The sequence below is a fragment of the Tachysurus fulvidraco genome, chromosome 14 (assembly GCF_022655615.1).
Source record: "Tachysurus fulvidraco isolate hzauxx_2018 chromosome 14, HZAU_PFXX_2.0, whole genome shotgun sequence".
In the NCBI taxonomy this organism is placed as follows: domain Eukaryota; kingdom Metazoa; phylum Chordata; class Actinopteri; order Siluriformes; family Bagridae; genus Tachysurus; species Tachysurus fulvidraco.
The window spans coordinates 19437350-19465095 of record NC_062531.1 but is presented as its reverse complement, the minus strand read 5'-3'; the positions used below and the strand labels follow the sequence as shown (position 1 = coordinate 19465095).

Sequence of the window (27746 nt, the reverse complement as noted above, 5' to 3'; positions counted from 1 at the left end):
ATATATATACATATATATATATATATATATATACTAACTTTGATTTGGCCACGCATGTTTACTTTTCTGATAAGTTTTTTTGTGACCGAAATCAAGTTTAAAGCTTTATTCTGCTTACTTTTAAGTGAAACAATGAGGGAATAACACACATCCGGCCTCAACACAGCTGAGCAGGCCATTGACTTTTTACTCTTGGTTCCTTAAAAAGGGGTGAACATGCAGTTCCTACATTTGTTCCTCTGATTTGGATGTAAATGCCTGTATTTCTAGCTCAATATTCAGGCAAATCATTTTGTCTAATGGAAACAACATACTGTTGTAAGCACAGTCTCCTAAGACTCACAGGAAGTGAGAGCGTAGGAAGTAAACACCTCTGGATATTTGGCATGAACATTACAATGGGGTAGTAAAAATCCAAATCCCACCACTTTCTCCTTAAAATGATGTGAAATTGGGAAATATACATCCAACTCTGGAAGAGATCAAGGTCCCAATGTGTTAGTGTAATCTATTGTTTAAAACTTGAGGGGGTTTTATTTTTTTCCCACTGTGTGTGTGTGTGTGTGTGTGTGTATGTGTGTGTGTGTAAAATGATGAGGTCACCATCTGCCATTGGGAAACCCCCTGTCTGTGCAGCCTGGACACAAAAGGTGGGCGGTGCTTGAATCATAGACACCAAGCTGAACCAATCACATCAGTCTGAGTCTCTCAAAACCATAAACAGGAAACAGGTAAATAAAATCCAGGAAGCTGACCAACATTTTTCAACTTTTTATTGATTTTTTTTTTAACCAGCATGACTACCTTTACACAGCCGAGTATCTCTCTAAGGAAAACAAAACAACACTTTTTTCTTGGTTAGTTCAGCAGTAATACATCACTTAGTAGCTAAACACGTTTCTCCTATCAATTTGAATTCTTTTATGTTCCTCACTAGGTTTTTATTTTGAACCCGTTTCGAGCGGTTTGTTTTCCGTTCTGTGTAAAAGTCCCATAGCTGAAAGGTTACATGCATGTGACGTTTTTCCACCACTTAGCCATCATAATGCACATTATTGATGCTGTAAATCAGTTTAAATAAATACCAACATATGAACAAAGTCATTGTTTTATATAAAGTTATCAAACTCTCCTCGCGGATCAATACTGAACACAATGTGAATGTATAAAGTTATCAGCTAGCTGAATAACACAACACTATCGCTTCCAGCAAACAGAAAAGCTCATTTGCTTTAGAAATCAGCAGTTTCAATTGCACTTAAATGACCCTTTTTATTTTTTTCACTTTAGCTCACTTCCCAAACATATTAATTGGGTTGTTTTTATGCCTCAACAAACCGATTGTGACTTTCATTTCACTGTTCAAGCTTGTTGATGCAAAATGTTTTCTGTTTCCTGAAATCACAATGCTTAAAGAATATGTTAAAACAACAAAAAAGATTAAAAATAAAAAATAATAAAATATAAAAAAAAACACCAAACGTAAATGAGACAAAAAGAGGACACGAGTTCGCTCATTTGTCAACAATACTATCAATACCATATTACCTTCACCAGACAAAGCTATAGATACACCAGTCTCCACCTGCAAACGCCGCACTAATGTGCAGCGTCTGTCATTTCTTTTGTTCATTATGAGGCAAATAGGATTAATTCTGATTTCGATCACTTGATTTTTTTATTTTTTTTTTTAAACAAAACCAAAAAACAACCTTTTGCTAAAACCCCTGAATTTGTTAATGGGGTCGCTGATCTCAAGAATTCCATGCAATTTCATTTACCTAATGTCTAACAGAACACACGCTCGCAAAACTGATTGTGTGTCTTTTGCACTTATTGCTGCTTCTAAGCATCCTCTGAAGGAAGAAATTTCGGTCAATCCTCTGGCCTTCAGGAGAGGGAAACAACTACAAAAAACTAAAACCTAGACTAGAATTCTCTCTTGAAACAATGAAAGGCACTACTGGTCAGAACAAAGAGCAAAACAAACCAGAAAAAAAAAAAACAAACAAAAAAAAAAACCCCACAAATTCTCAAATGGTGGGCATGAAAATGGGAACAGTTTAAAAAAAAAAAAAAAAAAAAAACACACCCACCTGAGAAATTCTCTTCTTTCTGATCTGTGTTTTTTCCTCCTTGTATCAAATGTAAAACAGTGTACCAAGACTTGGCACAATAAATAAAGAGAGAGTGAGACCATTCCAATTTGGAATTAATTTTTACGTTTGCAGAGAATTCGGGAAATCAGCGATCCATTGAAAGCTTGAGTAAAGCGGCACTACAGAACAAAAAACAAAACAAAAAACAAAAAAACAACAACAATTCCACACCGTCTGTTGTAGATTTTGTTCGTTCTGAAGCACGCTTTACTGTGTTAAGCCAAAAAATATCATCAAGTTTCTCCATGTTCACTTTGAACTATTCCTAGGAATAATAAATAGACAAAAAAGCCCAGCATCTGACCACCCGGGATTTTGTTTTAGAATATGGCAGTAGAATAAACAACGAAGAAAAAGCAAAAATGACAAAACGATTTAAAATGATCAAGTGAATATAAAAAAATTAGAAAATGCTAAAAATGCTCATGGATTCGTTTCACAGAATACAATAGGACTGGTTTGCAGTGTGAGTAGTTTTGGATATGTGAGTTGTATGTGAGTTCTTTGCATACAGAGTGCATATACTGTATAGAGAAAAAAAAACTATTTCTATCGATATATTTCTTTATGTGGAGTTTCTAGTATACTTGAACTGACTCACAAACCAAAGCACTACAAACCTAACCCTAGATTAATAATGAAAGCGATATACCTATATTAAAAAGTGCACAGTTTACAAATAAAGAGATAACGACTCGTAGGTTCCTTTCCGTGTTCTGATCGGAAACGGAATGCTTGTAGGCGGAGTTTCATTATGTCAGCGTAGGTTTCCTACTGAACGAAAAAAAATAAAAAATAATAATAATCAGTAAATGGTAATGATGCCATTTAATCATGGTAGTGTTCATAGCTCGTACTCATTTGTCAAATAATTCCTGTGAGAATTAATTGACTGTGAATAAAATGTAGAAAAAATAAAATAAAATCAGATATTTTTTGCCTTCCAGTGGATTTCCTTTGGGCTAAAAGCAGAGTGAATTTATCGGCATGATGGAACGGCGACTTCCCCGCTCAACTAAGGGCTGAAATTTACTGCAAAATGAAAAAGAAAAAAAAAAGAATTGATATTAGATTGTTGAATTTTAAAGGAGTTGAACAAATTTGGTGGCATGCTGCCAGAATGTTAAAGAAATGCCTGCGAGCAGTGCAGAGATCCAATGGAAAGGTCTGATCGGTCAGCTGAAATGAAGTAGAAGCAAGAGGATTAAGCAGGTTAGTCACTAAAAAACCAACATGGCTACTGTTTGGACTGGAATTTGAGATTTATATATATATAAATAGGCCGTGCAGGAAAGCCACTGGCTCACAAGTATTAAACCCCGCCCACCTCCTGGTAAAACTCCACCTACATGCGTGTTAATTAAAAGCCAGGTTTATGTTTTCAAATGCTGTCGAAAGAAAATCCTCGGACTCGAATCACTTATCAAACACCGTTAATAATCAAGTCAAAGGTGACAATGAATTAATCGGAAAGTAATTTGAATAAAACGGTCTCCGAGTATATAACAAACAGTACGTTTGATAGAATAAATTTGCGTATTTTTTATTTTTTTTGCCCTTCGCTTTGAACGATCGTATCTCAGCTTGTATCGTAAAGCTTTTAAAAAGTCTAACGCTCCATCTTAAGCCTTCGCTCGTGGCTTACTGGATGCATGGAGGAACCGAAAAGAGTGGTCAGATCCAAGCTGTGTGTTCACGTGAGTGTGAGAGAAGGATGAGAGCGATAGCTTTGTGTCTCTTTAATACAGTACGTTATCTAAAGGCCTAACGAGGGCTTTCAATGCAGCACAGGCAGAAGCAGAGTTGAGGACTGAGGTCTCTATATCTTCCACAGATTCACACACTCTCACAAACACACGTACGTACTTCCTCTGGTTAGGAGGAAGCTGGCCTGGGAAGGTTTTTTACCTGAATAGTATTTCTTTACGAATATACAACACCTAATCATTTTGACGTTTCCTCATCTGTCCTCAACCCTGCTTTTTAGGCTAATAAAGCTTAAAGAAAAAGTTTTCATCGCCAACATAAGTTTAACTACAAGCCCCATACTTTTTTTGTTTACTTCCCTAGCTTGCTATTTTAAAGCTTATTTTGTTTATGAAACTATTCGTAGTGATGTGATGCCATGGAAATATCCAGCCTGTGCAACACAAACTGGAACGCTAAACACGGCTTGTTTCCTCTACGCTCTGCTTCAGCACAATCTTGAAGCTTGTGTGAGAGTAGAGGAGCATGCGCCGGTGTGACAATGTTATGGGAAGTTTACCTGGCCATGTATAAAGGGAAAGCAGAGAGAGCAAGCTGCTGACAATCTGCAAGGAGAGCGGTGATAAGAGGAAGCCAGGTTTTTTTTTTCCTGTTACAAGATGGTTCACTCGTGCGCACATGCAAATATGCATTCACACAGACATAATGATGACTAGATTAGAATTAGCTTTCAGACATAAATGACAGGGCTTTACACTGAGAAATGGACAGTTGCCAATAGAAAGCAAAAGAAAGGCACTTTTCCAAGGTGATGTTTATTTGTTTGTTATCACTCTTTGTCAATTGTTCGGCATCGTAACAATGTGCCTTGTGTGTTGTGCTCTTTTTCGTCTTTTTTTTTTTTTTTTTTTTGAGTTGAATCATCACCAATCAAACATTTTGTTTCGTTTAGCTTTTTTCTTCTGCCTTTTTGTGTGGCAAAATGTGGAACCTGAGTCCCCTAGCAGAAGTGCACTTGAATTTGAGGGAGTGAGCTGATTTTCCCCTCCTCCTTTATGCTCCAGTGTTATGGCTATGAACTACTCTCTCCATGTTTGGTGGGGCGGATCTATGGAGAGAGAGGAAATGCTCCTCTGTAATAATCATCCCCTCATGTAGAGCCCTGTTTAGAAGTGTGCTCAAGGTGGAGACAAAACCTAGGACACTATGTAGTATACGCATTATTATTTTTTCAGCCAAGAATCTAGCAAATTGCATGCAAACAATTAGCTATTTATGTCTTAGCCAAAAGCTTGCCAAAAAATAATTACAACATCCCATTCCTGCCTACTTCCAATTGATCAAGACCGAGCAGAAAAACGCTCCTAAATTTTCAGTAACCCGTTGTTTTGCTTTCAGCATTTTTTTCCTCTTCGAAACCCCATTGGTCCTCCCCTACTGTATAGAAGTGGGGGGTTTGCATATTAAATTGTTTATTTGTGTACACTGTAAACATTTGTCACCTGATTAGACAACGGGCTGCCGAGTTTAAAGAAAGCTTTTCTGAGGCAGGCAGGAGAAGGGGGGACAGGAAGAGGGAAGGAGGATGTGTTAGAGAAAGGGAAAAAGGGAAGGACATCTACCGAGGTGCGGATGGCAGCTAGGTATACATCACGACCACAACACGACGCCATTGCACTACTAGTGGTCAGGAGGACCATGTGCAAGCTAACATACACTCGGATATGGAGCTGCCACTTAAAAAACAGCACCATGAGTACAGAAGGAAGCAAATGGCCCTCTGCAAAACACATGAATGGCAGCTATCATATTAGCCAACTTTTTTCACCTAGCTACTATCACACTGGTAGGCAGAACATAAAGCATAAAGATACACACCATACAGCAAATAGTGAGCGAGAGAAGAGAGAGCACGTGTGAGTGGGGCTTTGTACACCGAGAAGCACGGTTTAAAACATGCCACACGCTTTTATTCGCAGTAGATCTTGTACTTTTCACTGCAGAACACAACTGGCGTTCCCAGGAGGCCATTGGGTTCGCCACGTCCCCCGCAGTTGGCAGTGAGGGGTGGACTTACATGTGTCTGAGCAGGGTTGTGAGCAGCCTTGGCCCGGGAGGACGCAGACTTGGTCCTGCTGTTGCCTCCACCCCGGCGCGACTGCTCATGATCAAACTCCAGATCTTCAAGACGCTGCGTGAGGGCCAGCTTCTGCTGGATGGCCATGCGTAGGAGCGAGTTCAGGGTCTTCTTCTCGTCCTCGGCCGCTGCCAGCTGCCTCTGCATCTCGTCCAGCTGAGTGACGTACTCGTCGCAGCTAGCAAAAGTCAGGAAGAGAAAGAAGGGGAAGGTGGAATAAGCAAGTAAGTACATTTTATTTATAAAGCACATCCAAAACTACATCTGTTGACCAAAGTGCTACATATAAAAAGTATTAGCCACATACAGAAACTCAAAAATGACAAACGTACAAAATGATTTCAAACAATCTCTAGTTTTAAGCTAAGTGGCTACAAAAGAAGCATGTCTGATGTCTACCGGTAGACTGCTCCAGAGCCAAGGTGCAGAGACAGCAACTGCACGATCACCTTTCGGTTTCAGCTGAGATCGAGGAACAGTCAGCAGTAATGGTGGTTTGGTGGTGGACCTTAAAGGTCTAGAAAGCAGTATGTATACAAAGCTTGTGCAATGTAAGAGAAGGCCAGTCCATTTCAAGACAAGCAATAAAACCTTCCTAAATCCTTTTAACTAGAAGCAACAAAGGGGAGTCAAAACCGGGGTAATATGAAGTAAACTGCAGCGGGAAACAGCGCATCAATATACAGGTGACATTTTTCATGCATGTGGCTGGCTATCAACCAGAAAAGAGCTTGAGAGGTTCAGTCTATCTAGCCGCAAACACTTCACAGTCTTCAAACGACTAATCTTACAAGCCACCCTATACTGAGAACATAATGTGATGAGATTGACTGACAGCACTACTGTATTTGTTACATGCAGGAAAGAGAATGATAAAAATGGATCTATAATGTAAGAGAACACAGCAAAGTTTGGCACAGTCAGCTGTACACATCTGGAGATTGGAGTATGATATGGTATAAGGGTATGATATGGATGAAATTGTTAGCAGATAAAGTGTCCAGCTTGCAAGAATAATTATTTGAAGGCTTAGACCAAGTGTTTAAACAAATGGAATCTAGTATGACTCCTTACAGATATAATATAAGACATCTTAATTTAATAAACAGCTTCAAAATGTATATAAATGACAGAATCTTCAATCAAATATGAATATTTGATAATTTTAGATGACTGCATCTATCTATCTATCTATCTATCTATCTATCTATCTATCTATCTATCTATCTATCTATCTATCTATCTATCTATCTATCTATCCATCCATCCATCCATCCATCCATCCATCCATCCATCCATCCACACAGTGGGGTCTTTAAACAAAATAGAAATAAATAATGTTTATCTGCTATTTAAATGTAACCAAATTTGTTAACACTGGTGGATTTGATATAACATGGATCATCAGGTTCTACAGATTTGTTTTGTCCGGTTCAGCTCGAGTGCACACTGTCAGAGGGGACGTACTAAAAAAAAAAAAAAAAAAAATTCATGTAAATATTTAAAAATATTTAAAAACTTTGCAATCAAAGTTGTGGATGACGATACATTTTGTAATGAAAACATGTGTTAAATGAAAAAAGAATGCCAGACAGAAGCTTGTCCACTAGTGATGTCAGACGTTCATACCCCACTGTGTGTACTGTACACACACTGTACACACACTGTACACACACGTTTCACCACTTATCTGTTCAGTCTGATACCTCTAGACTCTCAATCCACTAGATGGCGCTCACGAAGTGCATCTTATTGTTCGGATGCTCAAAACGTCAAAACGCCCACAATTCATTTCTGCTGCTGGTTCTGTGAACAGTGCCTTTAGCATGTAACATCTCTTCAGTTTAACATCGACATACGGACACAAAGAGACAAAAAACCAACATAAAAACACATGCAAACCCACTACAAAATATATTGAGCTACTGAGATGCACATTCCTTTCTGTACCAAACAGGCTATATAAATATCATCACTGTCTAGGTTTACTGTAGATGCAGAGTCTAAAAGGTCAAAGATGCATAAAGAGAAAAACGACTGAGTGAAACACTCTCCATTTAAACAGAGAGAGAGGAAGACAAAATGAAACAAAGATGGAGTGGAGGCGGTGACAGTGCTGGTGAAAATGAACAAAGGAGCCCTTGAGTGAATATATATTCATTTTTTGTTTCACCATTTATTTCCACCAGCAAGTGCGCTCTCTTTCTCTCATTTTCTCTGTCTCACACACACACACACACACACACACACACACACACACACACACACACACACACACACACACACACACACACACACACACACACACTCCTACCTACCTACCCACTGTATAGGTGGTTCTCAGGCATCACCATCTCTTTCCTCCTCTTTGCTATACAAGAATACGGCACTCAAATAAACTAAAATACCCCGTAACATTTTTTTTTTAAAAATCCTCATGCTTACAAATGTCCTTCCTATTTTTACTTATCTCTGGCTTCAGGTAACATGATGCATCCTACATGATCTATCACACTTTAATAATGAGTTTCAGCAGCTACTCCCTCACTATGAGATATGCATGAGCAAACATCTACTTTACCATGATCAGAGTCAGCACCTGACATCCACTTGAACGGTTCTACAACTATACGTGTTATATAAAGACCTGCTGCATTTAACATGCATCTTGACAGCAGACACGAATGAAAGCCACAATAAATGTGCTTTTTTTTTTATACACAAGGCTCTGTTACTGGCATTGTCTTATTAATGACTTCAAATGTCGACCTTCTTATTAATGCCCTAATACAGTGGTCCCCAACCTTTTTTCGCCGCGGACCGGTCAATGTTAGATAATTTTCCGGGGGGTGGTGGTGGTAATAATTTTAATTTAATTGTATTTAAACATGCCTTTTTAACTCACTACAATGCTAAATCAATGAGAACCCTGAGCTTGTTTCTTTGCAACGAGACGGTTCCATCTGGGGTAATAGGAGACAATGACACCCGAAGTGTGTTGCTTATGTCCAGTTTATTCTGTTGTTTTGTTTTGGTTGCTGTCACTGCAGAAAACACCGCTTCACACAGATAGAATGTCGGAAATGGCAATAGGGATTTAAGTGCTATGGTGGCAATCTCAGGGTATTCCGCCATGACTTTAATCCAGAACACCGGCAGAGTTTCTAACTTTCTAACGACGTCTGTTTCGTACTCATTTTTGCTAATTTGTGGGTTAAATTTGAGCAAACACAATATACACGTACACCAAGAACTGTTAAACATGAGAAAGTACCGGTGAACAGAGAGAAGAGCGATACACATCTTCTCTCCACCAAAGCTACAACGCCACTGCCGCTTGCAGCCGCTCAGCTCCAGACGTCACCTAAACCCGGCCCGATATCATGATATTTTGCGCATGCGCGGTATTGCTGCGGCTTTAGGTGACGTCTCTCAGCTCCCGGTTAACCTCTCGTCCATGGAAAGTCGCACAAACCCGAGAGAAATACACCACAGTAAATAAAATGGAAATAATTTAATGTTCCCTGGGCGGCCCGGTACCATTTGGTCCACGGACCGGTACCGGTCCGCGGCCTGGGGGTTGGGGACAACTGCCCTAATGTCTGGGCATTCTATTTTTCTTTTATCTTTTTCATTTATGAATCCTGCAATATAAACAATGTAGATCTGTAGATCTATCCATGTTCAGGTTCAAGACAGGTTTAGTCGTCACATTCATGACTGACATCTTTTAGGCTCTGGGTATTTTACAGATTTCAGATATCCTTAATAAAATCTGCAAGAGTGCATGTGAAAGAGACAATAACATTGAATATTTTAGCTCCAGGTTCATTCATTGGCCAAGAGAAAGTGCTTTTATAGGAGATGATGTGCTATTGGCTGCCCAGATCTTTATTGACTGACTGCATCATTTCCCACGGGAATGAACTTTGATCCTGCAGTGCAGTTTAGACGACACAAACGCACAGCCTCTTGTTTGTGTGAAAACAGAGCCCGCATGCGTGTACGTGTGAGGGTGTGTGTGCTCTCAGTCTGACCCAGACGTACATGCGGACTGACAATGGAGATCAGTGAGGCTCCATTAGCCACAGTCTTCCCTTGGGAATGTTAGCTAAAAAAGAAAGATGCACAAGCTCAAATGGGGGTGGGCAGACTTTTTTCCCGGGAAAAGGGGGTTGGTTGCACAAAAACAACCGTGTGTAGTAGAAGACGATAAAGTAGAGCTCTCAGAGGACCATGGGGTGTGGATGGAGTCCTATTGTGAGGACATGGTCAATGCATACAAGCCAGCCAGAAAGGAGCTGCACGTTTGTAGGAGAATTAAATGCACACAGCTCCAAGCTGTTCAGGCAACATGGGAAATGGCATGCTTCGGAGGTAAATTAACAGTGACATGGAACAAAAAAGAAAGACATGAAAGTCAGAAAAAAAAACAATTATAACAAGCATACAGTAATTTATCTTATTGGCAAAACTGTGTGTATAACATGAAAATAACACTATGGTTTTGTTTGTCTTGTGAAAGTTGTTTTTCCCCTATTAACTAGAGATATACAGAGCTACTGCAAAATCACACACACTCACACGTTCTCCACCTCTCTCTCCCTTTGTCCTCCTTCCCATCCTCAAATATACATATTCTTCAATACTAAACCTTAAAAAACTTCATTGTCCATGAAGTTTCACCTGCAGTAACAGAGAACTATACAGTATGCTCATCATCTCTGAATGAAGCCTCACTAAACATACATAGATCATTACATATTACCAAACACAGGCACAAGGCTCTAATGCATAGCCAAACAAACCATTTTGCTCTTTCGCCCAAATATTAAATGCAAACAAGGCAGCCAATCAGTGGCCTTACACTTCCACGTTTAAACCTAAAGCCCAGATGGGATTGTGGGAAACCCATTCTGTAAATATTAGAGGGAATATATATATGTGATGGGATGTGAGACAAGGTCCTGATATAGCGATATAGTTAGATAGATGTAGTTTGCAATTCTCTCAAAAATCCGGTTTAGTATTAGGAACGACACGATTTATAAATTAAGCTTAATATTATTATGGTCTAAAGATGTGTCTAAATCCTACTACAAACTGGACACCTTTCTAATATGATGGAATAAGACAAAGCGGTTTTCTCTGTCACTGTCTCACAAATATGCTTTACTGCTGATAATGCTGCACAAGGACAGCTATGCTGGTCCTGCTGTACAAAGCGATATCAGATTCTGCAGACCATCTCTGTATGATGGTTGGCATAACAACGGTGCTCAAAATAGATGACTGTGCCTTGAGAGAAAACATTTTTTCCCATTTGCTTAGAAACCATATCTTTTACAATAATTACTAAAACTGTAACACTGAACACCAAACTACATTCATAACATTTTTCATTACGGAATTATAACCGACTTGAACGTAATCTTCCTCCTGCTACGATGATTTCTCATGAACAATGATCGCTTGGTGGAAGAAAAATCATGATCAACCACAAATGATGCGTTAATTAATACAACAAATACATTAATACTATTAAACATCCCGAAAATCCCGAACAACTACGCTGCTCTTTTCAAGGAACACCGTCACCAAGATAATTCCTATTAGATCATCAAAGTTAATGGGCTGCTTCAGGGACATGGATATAAAGTTACAAGGCAGCTGGAAGCAGTCTCTGTGATCAGGTACAGATATAGAATTACTAGAAGAGATGCTCAGGAGAGTTACGATTTCCAAAGAGGAGGACGCAAGATGAACACAGCACATACAGTGTGGTCAGCAGGCTATTTGGAAGCTTGTAGCTAAATCCTAAACTCTTCTCATGGTGTAAATACTTGTCAATAGTGTGAATATTTATCCACACACAGAGTTACACAACCGAACACAAATGACTTATACACCAGACACACAAAACTAATCACTAATCTATATATAGCGCATGGCAGTCTTTCAATCAGTTTTATCTGCACCAAGATTACACCTGGTCAAAGGTCTAATAAGTGACAGGGCTCTAATTTTCAATCCACTGTCTAATCTTGAGTCTGCAGAAGCCCAGTCCATCATGTTTACATGTAAACACATTGTACTCTGTGCCATATGACCTTCTTTTTGATACTCTTGACTATGGGGCCTCTTGAGCCACACCACATTGCATGGTTTTTGTCTTGTGTAAAGTAATTGCTAGAATTTCTGCCTTCAGTAACATTCTGTTTCGTCTTCTAACTGACTACTCACTACAGATCACTGTTAGAAATAATATTCTCAGATCTAGAAATGTTGTTGAAGTAGGTGGAAGGGATTCAGCACATTCAGCAAGGCGCTAAACTTTGACTATATGCATTATGATAGAAAGTTGGTTCTTACCGTGTGGCAAACATGGCTCTAAGGGAGGAGAAGGTGGCAGCATCCTCCTTCAGGGCTTTGAGCTCGTTGCGTAGCTTCATCATCGTCTCAGTCACCATGGCCTTCTCATTCTCGTATTTGCTCTTTAGGTTGGCCAGTGCTACCTCAGCAGTCTGAGTAAAGAGCACATTGGGAACACGATAAGGAAAAATTATATACAAGGCAATAAATCAGCTAAGGTAATAAAACTTTCGTTGTGTAGCTTGCAATGAAACAAAGCTAACAATTAGGTTCAGAACAAGGAAAAAAAATGCCACTCATCCCCATCCAAAAAAACCATGATGATTTAATAATATAGTACTTTTTACAGAAAGAATTGATGGCTTAGGAATATCAATACATGGTTACACAAATAAAAATCTGACGTAAAGCAAGTGAGAACTTAACAAATCTGCAGTAAACATGCAGACTGTCATTCTAAGTATTAATGAATGTGGTGGCATTAAATCACCAGCCCAAATACTAACCTGCTTATTGGCTTTAAGAACTGTTCTCAAGGTGGCAATCTGCTCTCTCTTGGTGCTGAGAAGTGACTTGAGCTTTAGGATCTCTTCTACACTGGCCTCGTAGTCACGGTCAGCGGTGGGACCAAGCTCGGCAGAGGCCAGGCGCTGACGAGACAGCTCTGTGCTGCGGTCCACGGCCAGTTGCAGGTGTCTGATCTGGTCACGGATGATGGCCACTAAGTTGTAGATGTTCATTGGTTCCTTGCGTGGGTCAGCCACTGGGGAGGAGACAGGGGATGGAGATTCTGCCTCAGGGGTTGGGAAGAGGCCGCGTGTCAGCAAGATAGGTGAGCGACGGCCACGGCCTTCAGGGCTGCCCCGATTGTTGCCATTGGTGCCAGTGTTGGCTTTGCCCTCACGGTAGAAGTCGAGCATGACGCGGCTGGGCGTCTCATTGTTGCACATGCAAACGTGGTGGTAAAGGTTGGCAAGCTCCTCACTGAACGTAGCCAGCTCGTCTTGTGCCACGCTCAGGCTTCCCTGGCTCTCACCGGCTGCCTCACTGGCACGACGTAACTCTTTCTCCATCCGTGCCAGTTGCTCACGCTCTGAACGACTGCTGCACTCCAGAGTGATCAGCTCAGAGCGCAGTGACGCCACCTGGCTCTCCAGGCGGCTACGCTCATCCTCAAACTGTGACCGGCAAGCAGTGTATTCAGACTTCACGGTTTTCAATTCCTCCTTCAGGTGACCTGCCTCGGAAACAGCAACCTGGAAAATACAGGTTGAAAAAAGGTTTATAAAACAAATGGTTTATTGATCCAGCAACCCATAAACATACCATAATCTCATTCTTTACCTATTGCCATAACATAACATGCTTGTCCATAATGATGTGACAAAACCAAAACATCCACTGATGCATGCACTAGACACGTGTAATCCTACGTGATTCTAATCTCACCTTGTACTTGCACTCCAGGATCTCGGGCCCGTTGATGTCCACCTCATAGTAGTCGCTGTCTTCGTTGCTGTCTCGTTCCTTCTCGTTGTCCAGGGCTGACTGGCGCTCCTTGCTGGCGTGAAGCTTGCGCATAGCGTTCAGGTTCTCAGTGAGGCGGCCCACCTTCTCGTGCTCCTCTGACAGAGCACCGTTGGCCTGCTCCAGCTGCTTTTGTGAGTCCTGCAGCGTTGACAGTAATGTCACCTTCTCCCGCTCCACCTGAACAATCAAGACAAGATGTGGTCAAATGGCATATTTAATATTTTTTTTTGGGTTCATGTGATAAAAAATAAAAAAACTATAAATATACAGCAATTTTTCTTTCCTTAAACCCTTGAGATAAAAACCCATTCAGAAAAGCTACAAAATGTAGGACTATGCTCTCTTGCATTTACATGTGCTCACTTTACAGAGGAATTTTGGCCTAAAAATCCAAAAACAGCTTATGACTCTATTCAGTGGTTTTCATTTTCACTTCTTTGTGTTGAGGCACAAATGGGCTGGTTTGCCCATTTGATATTTAATTTAGATCTGCAGCCGTCCTAAGACTAGGTTTTGTAACATTTAGAAGGTTTTGGTTTAGAAGTTTTGTTTCTTGTACCAAGCAAGACATTTCTACACACAATGGTGCTTGTAGGGATTCTTGTGTTACCAAGCAGAACAAAATGCAGCATGGAGCTATTTTAGAAAGGATCATGTTTTATACTTGCGTGTCAAAATTGTCATTCACCTTCTTAATAATTCAAAGAGGTAATAGGACTCCGACATGCCCACCCCACCCCACAGGCTTTGTGTGTCTGAATTAAATTATAATTATAATATTTCTATGGATTATTATATGAATGATGCAATACTGTGATCCAAACAAACGCCACAGCGTTTTCAATCTTCAAGTGATGATGTACGTCTATGACGTCGAAGTTACTGATAATTCACTTTGAGTCAATTCAAGATTTCAGGAAGGCTGTAATGTGCTTCTTCATATCTACACTGAGATGTCCTGACGTGACCCGATTGCACATCAGGCTAGATGGGAACTCACATCGCTCACTACTCAATAACTAAGCTATTATAGTCTCAAATCTTTGGGATTGATTAGCAGGTGGGCGACTGTGACATCTGGGGGGAATGGCAGTGAGTGCATATGAAGGACGAAATCAGTAGAATCAGATTACTACTGTGCTGATTATTACTCTATAACAGTTAGCACCAGTTTAACGTGTTAGAAGAGAGCAAGATGTGTCTTTAAAATACTTTCGGTGTGTTAGCAACAGTCTGCTGTCTACACACACACACACACACACACTCTCTCTCTCTCTCACACACACACACACACACACACACACACACACACACACACACACACACACACACACACACACACACACACACACACAATGCCTTAGTTTCCATGGAGATTGCCCTTCCAGGTCAAAGTTTATAGGTTGACATCCTGACAGATGGCAGAGCTTACTGTGCCAAAAGAGTAGGGATTGGCTAACAGGGAAGCTGTAAGCCAATCACAACAGTGCATTTATATGAATGGATGGATGGATATTGGATGAAATACTGATCATTTGTTTTCATTTTATTGATTCTTGATTTAGATTGGCAGTCTTCTAAAGCTAGCTACATATAGTGACTGAGGACACCAGGAATTTTCAGTGTTTGGTGCACCATCACACTACACAGATTACATTATATAGAATATGGCCCACAGCTAAGCACTCTGTAATACCTGCAGAAGTTGTTGTTTAAGCTTCTGAATTTCAGAGATGTTGAGTTCACTCAGCAAGTCGTCCACGAGGCTGGGGGCCGGATGGTACAGTTGGTCCTTTTTGGGTGTGGACATCCGGTTATCTTCGGCATTTGGGATCTTGTCAAAGCCATTTTCGTAGACATGAATGTGGTCGTCGTTGTTGGGCTCGATCATCACATCTTCACTGAATTTCAGCCCATCCAGAGAGATGCTCAAGGAATTGTGGTACATGGAGTCCCCGATGTTCATGTATTGAGACAGTTCCTTCCTCATTGCCGCCTGCGTCGAGAAATAAGATGCAATGCATGGTAGAAGGCAATTTGGTTAGCGGTTCAGCTAGAATGATTATGAGAATATAACAATTCACACCATGAGCATATTTGAAACATTAATGACTGCATCATATTAGATTTGGAAATAAATAAATGAACTTTTAACAGTGCAGAATTTGGTACAGATTGCTGCACAAGTATGCTGCACTGATCCAAACTGAATAAACTGCATTAATCATAAAAGTAGCATTTGGTTGTTGGATATAAGCTCCTATGACATTAATCACCTTTACCAACAGCAGCCACTTAATGTACAATGTCAATAAGTGGATGAATGTAAATACAAGCAGAACACAATACTGACACTGACACATTCCAGTGTGACAACCGTAGGGTGACAGAAGTATGGGCAACCATCTTGAGATGCTGGTGTAATCCTTACCTGACAGGACCAGCAATTTTATCTTGAGAAGGTGTAATCAAATAATCAAATTAGTTAATTAATTCCTGTAGCCATGGCCTGAATTTGTTACAGATGGCAATTTAACTATATAATACTGTACTGCATCTTTTTTGCACTTTTTTGTTTTTGTGTGTTGCAGTTCTTGCCTTCTGCTCCCTCTCGGTCTTGATGGTTTCCAGAGCCTCTCCTAGCTGTCTCTCAGCTATCTCCTTCAGACGGACGGCATCCTCCAACTGGCTGTTAAGGAACTGTGTGTCCTCCTCTAGTCGGCGAATCTCGTGCTTCAGGCCCTCAAATTCCACCTACAAGAAATAAGTGGAATTGTCAAAAACAAACAAACAAACAAATAAATAAATAAATACGTTCTTGATATTCTTTTATAATGACTCCTTGTAAACAATGACCAGTTGAATTCAGTCACTTATCCACACTGATAATTGATTCGGTTTTATATTAGCAAAGGTTTAAAAAAAAAAAAAAGTTTACCTGGCTCTGTTTGAGCACAGACACTTGCTTCTGCAGAACAATGTTTTCCTCCTCCAACTCGCTGTTGTCCTGCAGCAAACGAGCCTCACGGAACTTGTACTCCTTGATGTCGTCACGGAGTCGGGACCTCTGCAGCTCCACCAACTGACTGTTCTGTAGGACAAAAACAAGACATTTTGATTGTTGAGGTGTGGTAGAGAGAGTAAGAGAGTGATTTTCAGTCGTCATGGAAACCGCACATTTCATGATGGCACTTTGGATGGCCAAGCAGACACAGATGGTCAGTGCGTGAGCAATGTACTGTATGTGTGTATGAAAGTGGGAAACAGATGGCGATTGCTAGAAAATCAGTAAGCAGATAAAATCGGTCAATTCAGAATGACAGATATAAAAACACACAGGTATCAAAAAAAAAGAAATGAAATCCCTGATGAGAGCCTTCTAGACTGGCCTGCATAGTGCATTACAGGGGTATTGACCGAATGGTGGTAATGGTTCCCTTTTAATGCTTTAACATTTATGATTAGTCAAAGACTACCGAAAAGACTTAACAATTCCATTTAGTAATGTTGAACCATGACCTGGTGAAATATTGTTTGAACATTCAGTATTTACATACAGTATTTACACTGGTCGGTCGGCGCTGTTTCTGTTTATTGTCTTTTGTGTATTGTATTTTTTTGTACTTTTTGTATTGCCTTGTAAATTTGCACTGTCTTGTCTGTCTTGTCCTGCACTGTTTGTACCAGGTCACACAGATGCACTTTAATGTATCTAGGATTAATTTACTAAGTCCATAGCCCTGTCTTTGTTTTATGTAGCACCATGATCCTGAAGAAACATTGTCTCATTTCACTGTGTACTGCAACAGATATATATGGTGCTTCATGTTACCACTTTTGACTAACACCACAGTCTCAGATAAAATACACTGGTTTCTTTTTATTTTGTTCTGCTTTTAAATAGATATTAAGTCATCACTTCACTAATCAGACCAGAAAAGGTAAATGAAATAAAAGCTAAATGCAAATATGTGAACATTATTCCTTATCAGTGAAAATTACAGCTACAGAAGATGAACACAGAGGGAATATATCCAAACCCAAAGGAAGCTCACAGAGGAACAGTGCTGCATATACAGTTTTTAACTTACTATTTTTCTTGGAGAATATGTCTACATTAGAGCATGTTATTGCATCAATCACAGATGTCTCAGCCACCAAGCTACACATCAAGTCAAGTTCTAGTTAGCCCTGCCCATCTCTACACAGCTGGTGTATTCCTGCTAATAAACAGTTGCCATGACATTGTGTAAATGCACCAATAGGAGGCTTCCGAGTCTGACAGGGAGGGAATTAGAGCTGGTGGGATCTGGAGACTGCTGATCTCCAGTAGTCACCAAACACATAAGCGCCAATAATTATTTACAGTGTTGTTGCCTTTCATGGAGCATAAAGGCCATAAAATTGTTATAGAACTACAGAACCTCATGGGTTGAGTTCTATCCAAACATCTAAAACAAATGTAAATATCTTTGAATGACAACCAGAAACCCTTGGCAGGTTTCTGTTGGCCCACAAGGTCAAGAATTGTGAATTCACAAGTCAACGTTCTAGATAAAGCTTTAGCAAGAAAAGAAAATTCTTAAATGTTACAGCTAAACTGTGGAGATTGGCACCTTTGGGGTTGTAGTCAATTCAATAATAAATGACATGAATTACGCAGGTAAAACTACATGGTTAAAACAGGCTTGTGGACACCTGACCATCAACCCAACTGCCATAATGTTGGAAACACACAATTGTATAAGATGTCTTTGTGTGCTGCAGAATTACAATTTCCCTTTACTTAAAACCAACCTGTTTTTTCATGTCCCTTATGAAGACATGATTTGCACAAGGGTGATGTGGAACAGCTCTGGCAGATAGCCCTGTCCTCAATCCGACTGAACACCTTTAGGATGGATTAAATCACTGACTGCATCTTCTTGACTAATCTCAGTGCCTGACATCACTTATGGTCTTGTGGGTAAATGGACAAATCCCCACAGTCGTGATCCAAAATCTAGTGGAAAGCCTTCCCAGAGGATATAACAGCAAAGGAGGGATTAAATCTCTAACGGGATGCTCAAAAAGCACATATGAGCATGATAGTTGTCCACAATCTTCTGGCCATATAATGCACATTTGAAAAACATAACATCAGTAAAAATGACATTAACTCCACGTGACAAATAATAACGAACTGCTCTACACCGCCTTGCCGAGCTTCTTTTGTTTAGATAAAATAGGGCCCAGCTGTGGGGTCAGCATGGTGTACCTTAATACATATTGAACACCAATTAAAATGAACCATGACCAGTCAAGATGCAAAGCAGGGCCAGGACCTCACAACCATTGTACTTCTCAAAATTAAAGGCACAAAGCAACTGATATGGCTGGCTATGGTTGAGGATAAGGCTGGCTAGATTCATGCAATATGGCATTAGGACAACTTAATAATGACTGAGAGCTGACATTTTCTGGCAAAACACAAGGGACATAGCCTTGTAGGAAGGATACGATTGGAGTCGTATAGACATGTCAGGAAAAGATAAATGATATTTGCACAGGCTAATGCCCAAGACCTCTCTAGAGACAGTGACATACAGGACTTGGTCGTAATTTAGACCTCTGCTTCTTAGGGTGTTCTGTATTAACATAATACATTTAAGGGGGGAAAAAAATCACAAGAACCGTTGCTAGGGATTTGCCATGGTTTTCAGGTTTCAACACACTTTCCATCCAAGCTAAACCCTCAAAAGCCACACACACACAAAAATCTAGGCATCTGAAAATGAAAACACATGGTGTGGTCACTGTGGGGCACATGGATCCCCCCCTTCCTTCACCAAATCTTTTTCGATATATCTTCAATAAAAATGGCTCTACATTGAAGACAATCTCAAATAATTGCTGTAAAACAAAATCCTGGTAGCTATGGAACATTTTTAAACTTTTGGCAACCTTGTCAATGACAGACTGATTCCTCCCCAATAGATTTGCATTATGGATTGGTGCTGTTCCCATTTTTTGTCTAGCAGGTGCAAAAACAGCACTGTGGTGCTAAAATAATTGCATATCTAGAACAGCAAGCAAAGCAGCAAGCAAGATTTTTGGTCAATTAAAACAGCTGATACATACAGATGAGCTGCCAGCACCCGGTCTTTATTGGGCAGAATGTAAGCTAGTTGACTCTACAAAGCAACAGCGAAACTCTGGTATTCAATTTGTGTGAAAGAACAAATGTTTCCCTGGTATGTTAGTTCTCCAAAATGGGACTTTTCAGTTAGAGCACCCAGGACAGCTGTGTTCATTTATATCATGACATTCAGGCGGAGTGCGTAGAACAGGCATTAGCTACACACTGGACATTTTGAATATGCCTCCATTTTAGACTTTTTTTTTTAATCATCTGCAGATGTTCTATGAGTAAGATTTTAGAGATTTCCTGTAGACATAACAATTCATGTTCTTGTTTAGCAGCGTACGTTCATGTAGTCGCCTGTGTGCAATTTTAAATCTGATCATAAAAAATCATTCTAATATATTCTGTGCTGCGTTTCCACATTAGGAAATCACCGGGACACCCAGGCAGCATGAGACAGAGATTACACATCTGACAGAACAGCCATAACACCCCTCCCCCTTCTCTTCCTAGCGCTTTCTCTGTCTCTCTTTCCTTCTCTCCTTCCCTCTGGCTCTGTGACTTGCACCATCCCCCAACGCTCGCCTCCTGTCCATCGATTTAACACATTTTTCCTTTGACCTGGTTTCTATCTCTCTTCCCTCTATATCTCTTTCTTGCCATCCCTCCATCTTTTCCTCATCTGTATCTTCTAGCTAGGGGTTCGATTAAAAACACTTTTAATAACACTGCCTCCAGGTCATGAATTCTCTCTAGCGGATACAGTATGTGCAATGAGTGGAGAGCGCATGTACATGCATGTAGACACAGCAGGCGTTTCTGAGGCAGCTCCAAAATATAACATGCTTAAAAAAATTCCTATTAGCAGGCCTTCGTTTGTAGTCGGCACGGAATGCTAAACCTGGACAGACTAATTTGCATGCTATTTTGTTTCCATATAAACTAGAAATAATTTTGTTAAATTGGAGTGTGATGGACAGAGAGATTTGTTGTTATAAACTCCTGATGGCCCATGATGCTGTAATACAATCTGAAGGTCATGACGAGAGCTGCCTCCTGCTCTGCAGCTGAATGAGATTCAGTTAAGACAGCTAAGCTCTGTGTGTGTGTGTGTGTGTGTGTGTGTGTGTGTGTGTGTGTGTGTGTGTGTGTGTGTGTGTGTGTGTTTGTATGTATTTTTCTCTATGGTTGGGGTGTAGTTAGATGACCTTCAAGCAAGCTGAGCAGATAAAAAAATCTCTAGGAATGTACATATAAGTCTGTAAAAAATAATAGTTTAAATGTGTGTGTGTGTGTGTGTGTGTGTGTGTGTGTGTTTGTGTGTGTGTGTGTGTGTGAGAAGGACAGGGCTACCAGGCAGGCACTGATGCTGAATGATATTTTTTTAAAGATGGTCAACACCCTGGGACAAAAGACATCACAGAATTGTCTTTTTTTGGTTATGATTGCACATAATGGCAGTGCGCATGGTTGCAGCAGCTTCAGGTTGTCCTGCACTATCCATCCCATCCAAGCCACTGCCTGTTTATCCTGTATAATCTATCCCAGCTCAGAGTACAAAATTCACTGTACTCTGATAAAGCCAGCAGCGTTGTGTTACACATTTCATGTAGTGTATGCTGTCATTTGCTGTCAACTGGGAAGCGGCTTACCCTTCTGGTTAGTAACGTGTACATAGTACATAGTTTGAGGTATGACATATGAGACACAAGGTTTGTGTGTATGCATATACTGTTTAATATGGTGTAGGTGACATCAAATGACAGTTTCAAATGACGTCAAACAAGCACCATAAAAGAGCTCCAAAGTGCATCAGCACTGGATGATAATAATAGACAGAGAAACTTCAGAGTTTATATTCCTCTGTTGTGAAGACACATTGTCCTTTGGTGGACTGTGTCCTGTGGTTAGATAATCATCTTACACGTAGACCATTATACATTTTCAGAGCATCTGCCACGCAAATGAGCTGTTACCATAGAAACGGTAATATATTAGAAGGAGGGCATTAATATAAGACTGAGATTTGCTATGCTGCCATCAGAGCTGCTGTTATAAAAAAAATAAATCAACATGTTCTGACCAATCAGAATCGAGGATTCAACAGCGCTATGAACTGTTCATAGTATCTGGGGCATGGTCATAATACTGCATTATATGGATTGGGCCGGGGGCAAAAAATACTGTTTAGGCTCTCTATTCAGATTTGTCCACACTTGATAACTATTTATGTATTGCCTAGCAGACTGTTTGCTTTAAGTGGGAGTGTGTATACCTCTGGATGTGCTATGCTGCAAACATATACAAATAAATATATATGCAAATTCTATTGCGTTTTGTCTAAATCTAGAAGAACCCATTGTGAGTGCAGTGTACACATTAGCAGTCCATTAGGTTCTGAGTTACAGCTGGTGCATTGATTCGGCTCAGAGAGCAGTCTTTAGTCATTTCGAAAGTGTCAAAGTCTTTGAAATGGACTAACAGTTGTAAACATAAAGATTAATCAGCACTCGGTGACAGACTTTATTGGGTTTATTTCTATACACTTAAGCTAGATTCAGTCTTGTGTCTGCTTTTAAATGGGCCTGTATATTATATAAATAGGATCTGCAGAAATAACAGTTATTTTAAGGTCTTTGTCCTCCCACACACACACGCACACACAGAGAGAAAATCCCTTATTTCTTCCTCAATAATAATATATTAATATTAGTGTTAATAATTCTTTATATTAATATTAGTATTAATACAAAGAATTGTGTTAATAATTCTTTATATTAATATTAGTATTCATATAAATTATTATTCTTAATATTAATATTGGTATTCCTATATTAATAAGGATAAGATATATTGCTTATTATGATTTTTTTTATATAATTTTAAACAAAATTAAAAAAAATTCAGATTTGAATTAAACCAGCTTTATCATTTTCCTTTGTCTGTTTTTTATCCAATGTTCTATGGCACATTGCAGAAATGCCCTCACACACACACACACACAGTGCTTGGACATGTAGCTGCGATAAACATACCCTGCAGAAGATTTACACCCTCCCTACACACACACACACACACACACACACACACACACACACACACACACACACACACACACACACACACACACACGTTCGCCCTCCCACCAGCCAACAAATTAACCCTCTTTTTTTAAACGACGACCTGGGAACAAGTCAAGCTGGGTGCATGCGTTTCGTTGGCAACTCTTGGGTGCAAGACTAAATTTAAGGATAATAAAACACCACACAAACAAATTAATTATTAAAAAATTAATTATAATAGTACACTGCCGATTAGCTACACATCACGTTTGTTCCTAGTGACTTATTTATTAAGCTAGATTATGAAATTGCTTTTTCTATTATTAGTATTTATAGGAGGATTTTCCATTGTGAGAGCTTTCAGAGGTAGAGCTAATAGTCAATTTAGGTTTTCTGGTACGAGAAAAATTCTTATGTGCTACATACGTGTAACATGACAAGCTGTATTAAAATTTACTTTTTAAAATTTTCTGATTGAGAGAAAGAAAAAGAGAGAGGGAGAGAAAGAGAGCAAGAGAGAGAAAGAGAAGGAGAGGGAATGAGAGCAAGAGAGAGAGAGAGAGAGAGAGAGAGAGAGAGAGAGAGAGAGAGAGAGAGAGAGAGAGAGAGAGAGAGAGAGGAACGCCCATACCTGACCGGTTCCAATATAAACATGCATTCAATCAGAAATAAAAAAAATCTGCAGTGCAAATGGTGTGCAATCTGCTTTTGAAACTGACTACATGTTACCTTAGAGATAATGAGATACTAAGAGACGTCCAAAGAGGCTATGCAATCTCTATAAGGCGAAAAGCTTTCCTACAGTATTACCTACATTTTGATTGATAGTGATGGACAATGTTAACGGCGTTCAACATTAGATGAAATTGTCACAAGATTTGAAGCAATTTAAATGTGATCCTCAAATGGGCATCTCACGAGCAAATCATTGCTAGCTAAGATCTCTAACACTATAATCACTAAGATCTGTTCTGTATCCACACAAAACCACAGCATTTTCAGTATCGTTTGATCTGGCTCCTTCTTTCATCTTTACTTCAGGCCGAGCCATGTTAGACTTCAATCGGTGGTGCATGTAGGAACATGAAGAGAAATGTCCCCCTCCATTACTTCTTTAAATGCTGATGTTTCTAAATTCGATTCAGAGCCTGTAGAGGAGTAAAGCGTCCGTTATAATCAAGACTTACTGCTTCGACGTAATTTGCAGATGTCTGAGCTACAAATGTTTTCTGTGATCTGAGATGTTACAGGGAACGTGGAGGGACGAAGCTAAACCGTGTGTGTGTGTTGAAATGCAACCAAGTCTGACAGAGATGTTGATTACTTTGATCGCAAATGCTGCTAAATCTGAATCAGAGAAGAGTAGGCAAAAAGGCTCCAAAGCCACTGACAATGAGTAAGGAGGGATTTGGGGCTTGGTATCAGGATATTTTGTACTTGATGCTTGAAATGTGATTTGAATAACTCCCCAAAAAAGCGTAAAGCTTGGAAAAGGGATTTCCTTTCAAATTTATACGGAGGATCCTTAATCCACTGAAGATGAGGGAAAAAAACAAAAAATAAAAAAGAGGGTTTAAAATTAAATTTCAGGGATGTCAGCGGCAAGTCTTTTTATTTTATGTCAGAAAATGGATTTGCACAATCCTTTGTACTTGTACTGTTTCAGCTGAAAGCCTTACACTGTACCGGGTTCTAGATCTACTCAAAGGACAAGCTTTGGTTCTTGAAGACACAAGAGCATGTCGTGTGACCTTTTCCAGCAAGCTGCAGTTTTTCACAACACTGGGAAGTAATTAGTGAGGCATTAATTTGTGCTTGCACAAGAGTGTGTATGGACTGAGGCGTGTAAGTGGATTCCGCTGGTGTCGGGTCATGGGGCAAAGGGCAAAGCTGGCATCATGCCTGGCATGAGTGTGTGTCAGTGGTTGCCAGATCAGATACTGAAAGAGACCAAGTGGCGGGTGCTCAGGATTCCAGAATGACGGCGCTCAAATAACATCCAGTAAATTGATATTCACTGGGAGATTATCTGGATTACAATCTCTTTGACCATTAACAGCTGGTAATAACACCTGAATATGTGCACTTAGCTGCTGATTACTGCATGTCTGTTCGAATAGCCATCATAGTGCAGCTGTTTCTGAAGAAATATGTTGGGGCAAAGAGTGTATAATTAATTAATAGTAAAAGATGCTGCAGAAAGTGTATAGTTTGACTCTTCAAAACTCCTACACGACACAATTAATTACTGAGTCATTTGTAAGAGTCATTTGCACATTGCAGTTTGATCATATTGCAAAGGTCAATATTGGGGCCAATAATAATACAAATATGAATGAATAACAGTTGAAATATGACACTCATAATTAAACTATGGCTGTGCAGAACTGATTTATAATAATATGCCCGGGGTAAATAATAGGGTTAAAAAAAAAAAAGGACAACATTTGCTCTTGGGATAGTGTTACTTGTGTTTCTAACCTCTCTGAGCTCCTGAGTGATAGTGGACAGGCGCTCGTTCTCTGATTGTGCGTTGGTGAGGGTGTTGCGAGTCTGCCTGAGCTCGGCCTGTAGCTCCTGCACGCGCTGCTCGTAGTATGCCTCTTTACATGCCGACTCCTGGAGAAGAGATTCCTCCCGACTCTCGCCATCAGCTGCCACTTTTCTCTGGTTGGAGTGAGCCTGTCCGAACGCCTGGGAAAAGAAAGCGTGTCTGGTTATGTTCCAAAGCTGCAACTTTCTAGTTCTCATTAATATGATGCTGGACATCTCAGTCCATTTAGAAGCTGATATGGAATCCCACTTCCATGAAACTGGTGAATCCCCATCCCATGTGTATATCCACTACCAATGTCCTTCTGCGACATCAGAATGGGTACACAACCATTAACGAAATTACAGCACTAGCTAACCAATTAGCAATAGAATCACTAAACACATTACAAAAAATTCAATACAATCATCCATCCCTTATCTGTACAGCTTCTCCTACACAGGGGCACAGGGGACATGGAGGCCATTCCAGCAAAGGCAAGGGGACAAACTTGGCATGGGTCACCAACCCACTGCACTAGCGCAAGCTATCACACACTACAGACAGGTTAAAGACACCTATCTGCCTACAATGCATGTCATTAGACAGGGGGAGGGACAGATCAACCCCACAGGACTATCAAATGCATCAATGCCTCCAGGTAATCTTTCTTGTTGCTTGCTAATTTCACTTGTTAGTTTAGACAAAGAAAATCAGGTGTTGTGGTGTGAGGTTGGTTCGCAAACTTCCTGTAATCTAATCTCTCAGACTTGGGCTGCAGCCATGAGATATACTGTTCAGATCAAGCACGTGCACGCTTTGTTCTGGTCTTGCGTAAACCTGGACAGGTTTTGGACGACTTTGCTGTGCCCTCATGACAATGGCACACCTTTATTTAAGACCCAGGCACACTGGCTGTATCAACAAACTTTCACTTTAATGGACTCCGCAGACATCTGGCAGGAATAAAGATTACAACCTCAGTGTGCTAGATTGTTAAATAATAATAAATGATTATCATATAATCCATCATTTAAATTTTTTTTAATACACATAGCTTGCTAGTTTGCTTTGTTATTCCTTCCTCGGAGATCTAGCTAGTTATTTATGATTGTCCACCATGGTCATAGAGAGGAATGGAGCAGAATGTGAGCCATGGGAGAAAATGGTGACTCTGTGGTGAGCTAAACGGCTTTGATGTGGGCCTTGTTTGAAGTCATTGACGTCCTCGCAACACAACTGACTTACTGTATAACACACTGGTGAGTTTGTTTAGCTCTTTATTCTCATCAACACAGGTATCTCAGATATTTAGCTGGTTTCTTTTTGTTTGGTTTTGTTTTGTTTTGTTTGTTTTTGTTTTTTTTTTGCAAGATCTCAGAGCTTAGGATTTGATCCAGTTGTGTAATACACAACCCCCATTCATGTGAGCTAACTGACCAGCATTATCAACACGGGTGATTAGCGTTCATTATTTACATTCAAAGACGAATACACCTAAAGGGATTCATTCTTATGTCATGCAAAATAAAGCTTTCTGTGGCAGATGCAATAAGACAAAACGTCTCTTAAACTAGATGAATAATGAATTCAGTAATTGACTATGGAATAAAATAATTACAATGGTCACTTTAGCTGTAATTATCCAGTAGCGAGAGATTTAACCCACAACATCTGACATGATAACTGTGGAAGAGATTGTACCAGGAGGGAATGAAGGAGTTAAACAGCTGACTACTGAGCAGCCTCTGCATTGCAGCTCTGCTATTCTGCAGAGGAGAGTGTCTCTCTCTCTCTTACACACACACACACACACACACACACTAATAAAATACTGCATGGACATGTTTAGGCCTGAAGCAGAACAGCTTTCCTGGAAGTCTATCCACTGCGCCTGTTCCAGCATGCTCTGTGCAGAACTCATTCCACAGGATTTTGCAACAGTACGCTGATACAATGCTGTGGGTCAGACGATGCTCGACATTTAACTGTGATTTGCGAGAGTTAACACATTTTCAGAAGCCACTTGAAAGACAGAGGTCAGGCTAAGTAACAGTCAGAACCTTGAATTCAGAGAAAATTGTCATTTTGGGAAAGAAAAATAATCATATACCTAAGAGTG

The 27746-nt window shown here is 40.0% G+C and overlaps 1 protein-coding gene across 3 annotated transcripts in view; it reads right to left on the bottom strand.

The window, feature by feature from the left end:
• Window positions 1-756: 756 nt before the first annotated feature.
• The window catches only part of zgc:171572 (protein bicaudal D homolog 2), a 39753-nt gene continuing 12763 nt past the window's right edge, over window positions 757-27746 (bottom strand). The window contains exons 2-10 of one of the 3 annotated variants that reach the window (XM_027166940.2): window positions 25573-25785; window positions 16844-16996; window positions 16504-16659; window positions 15602-15901; window positions 13825-14082; window positions 12882-13631; window positions 12376-12527; window positions 5944-6181; window positions 757-3191 (exon numbers count right to left, since the gene is read on the bottom strand). In XM_027166940.2, the coding sequence (XP_027022741.2) occupies window positions 3189-3191; window positions 5944-6181; window positions 12376-12527; window positions 12882-13631; window positions 13825-14082; window positions 15602-15901; window positions 16504-16659; window positions 16844-16996; window positions 25573-25785 (2223 nt within the window). In that variant the 3' untranslated portion in view covers window positions 757-3188. Of the gene's footprint in view, window positions 6182-9549; window positions 10373-12375; window positions 12528-12881; window positions 13632-13824; window positions 14083-15601; window positions 15902-16503; window positions 16660-16843; window positions 16997-25572; window positions 25786-27746 lie in introns of those variants that run through there. The other 2 variants (XM_027166938.2, XM_047799785.1) reach the window with 2 other exon arrangements.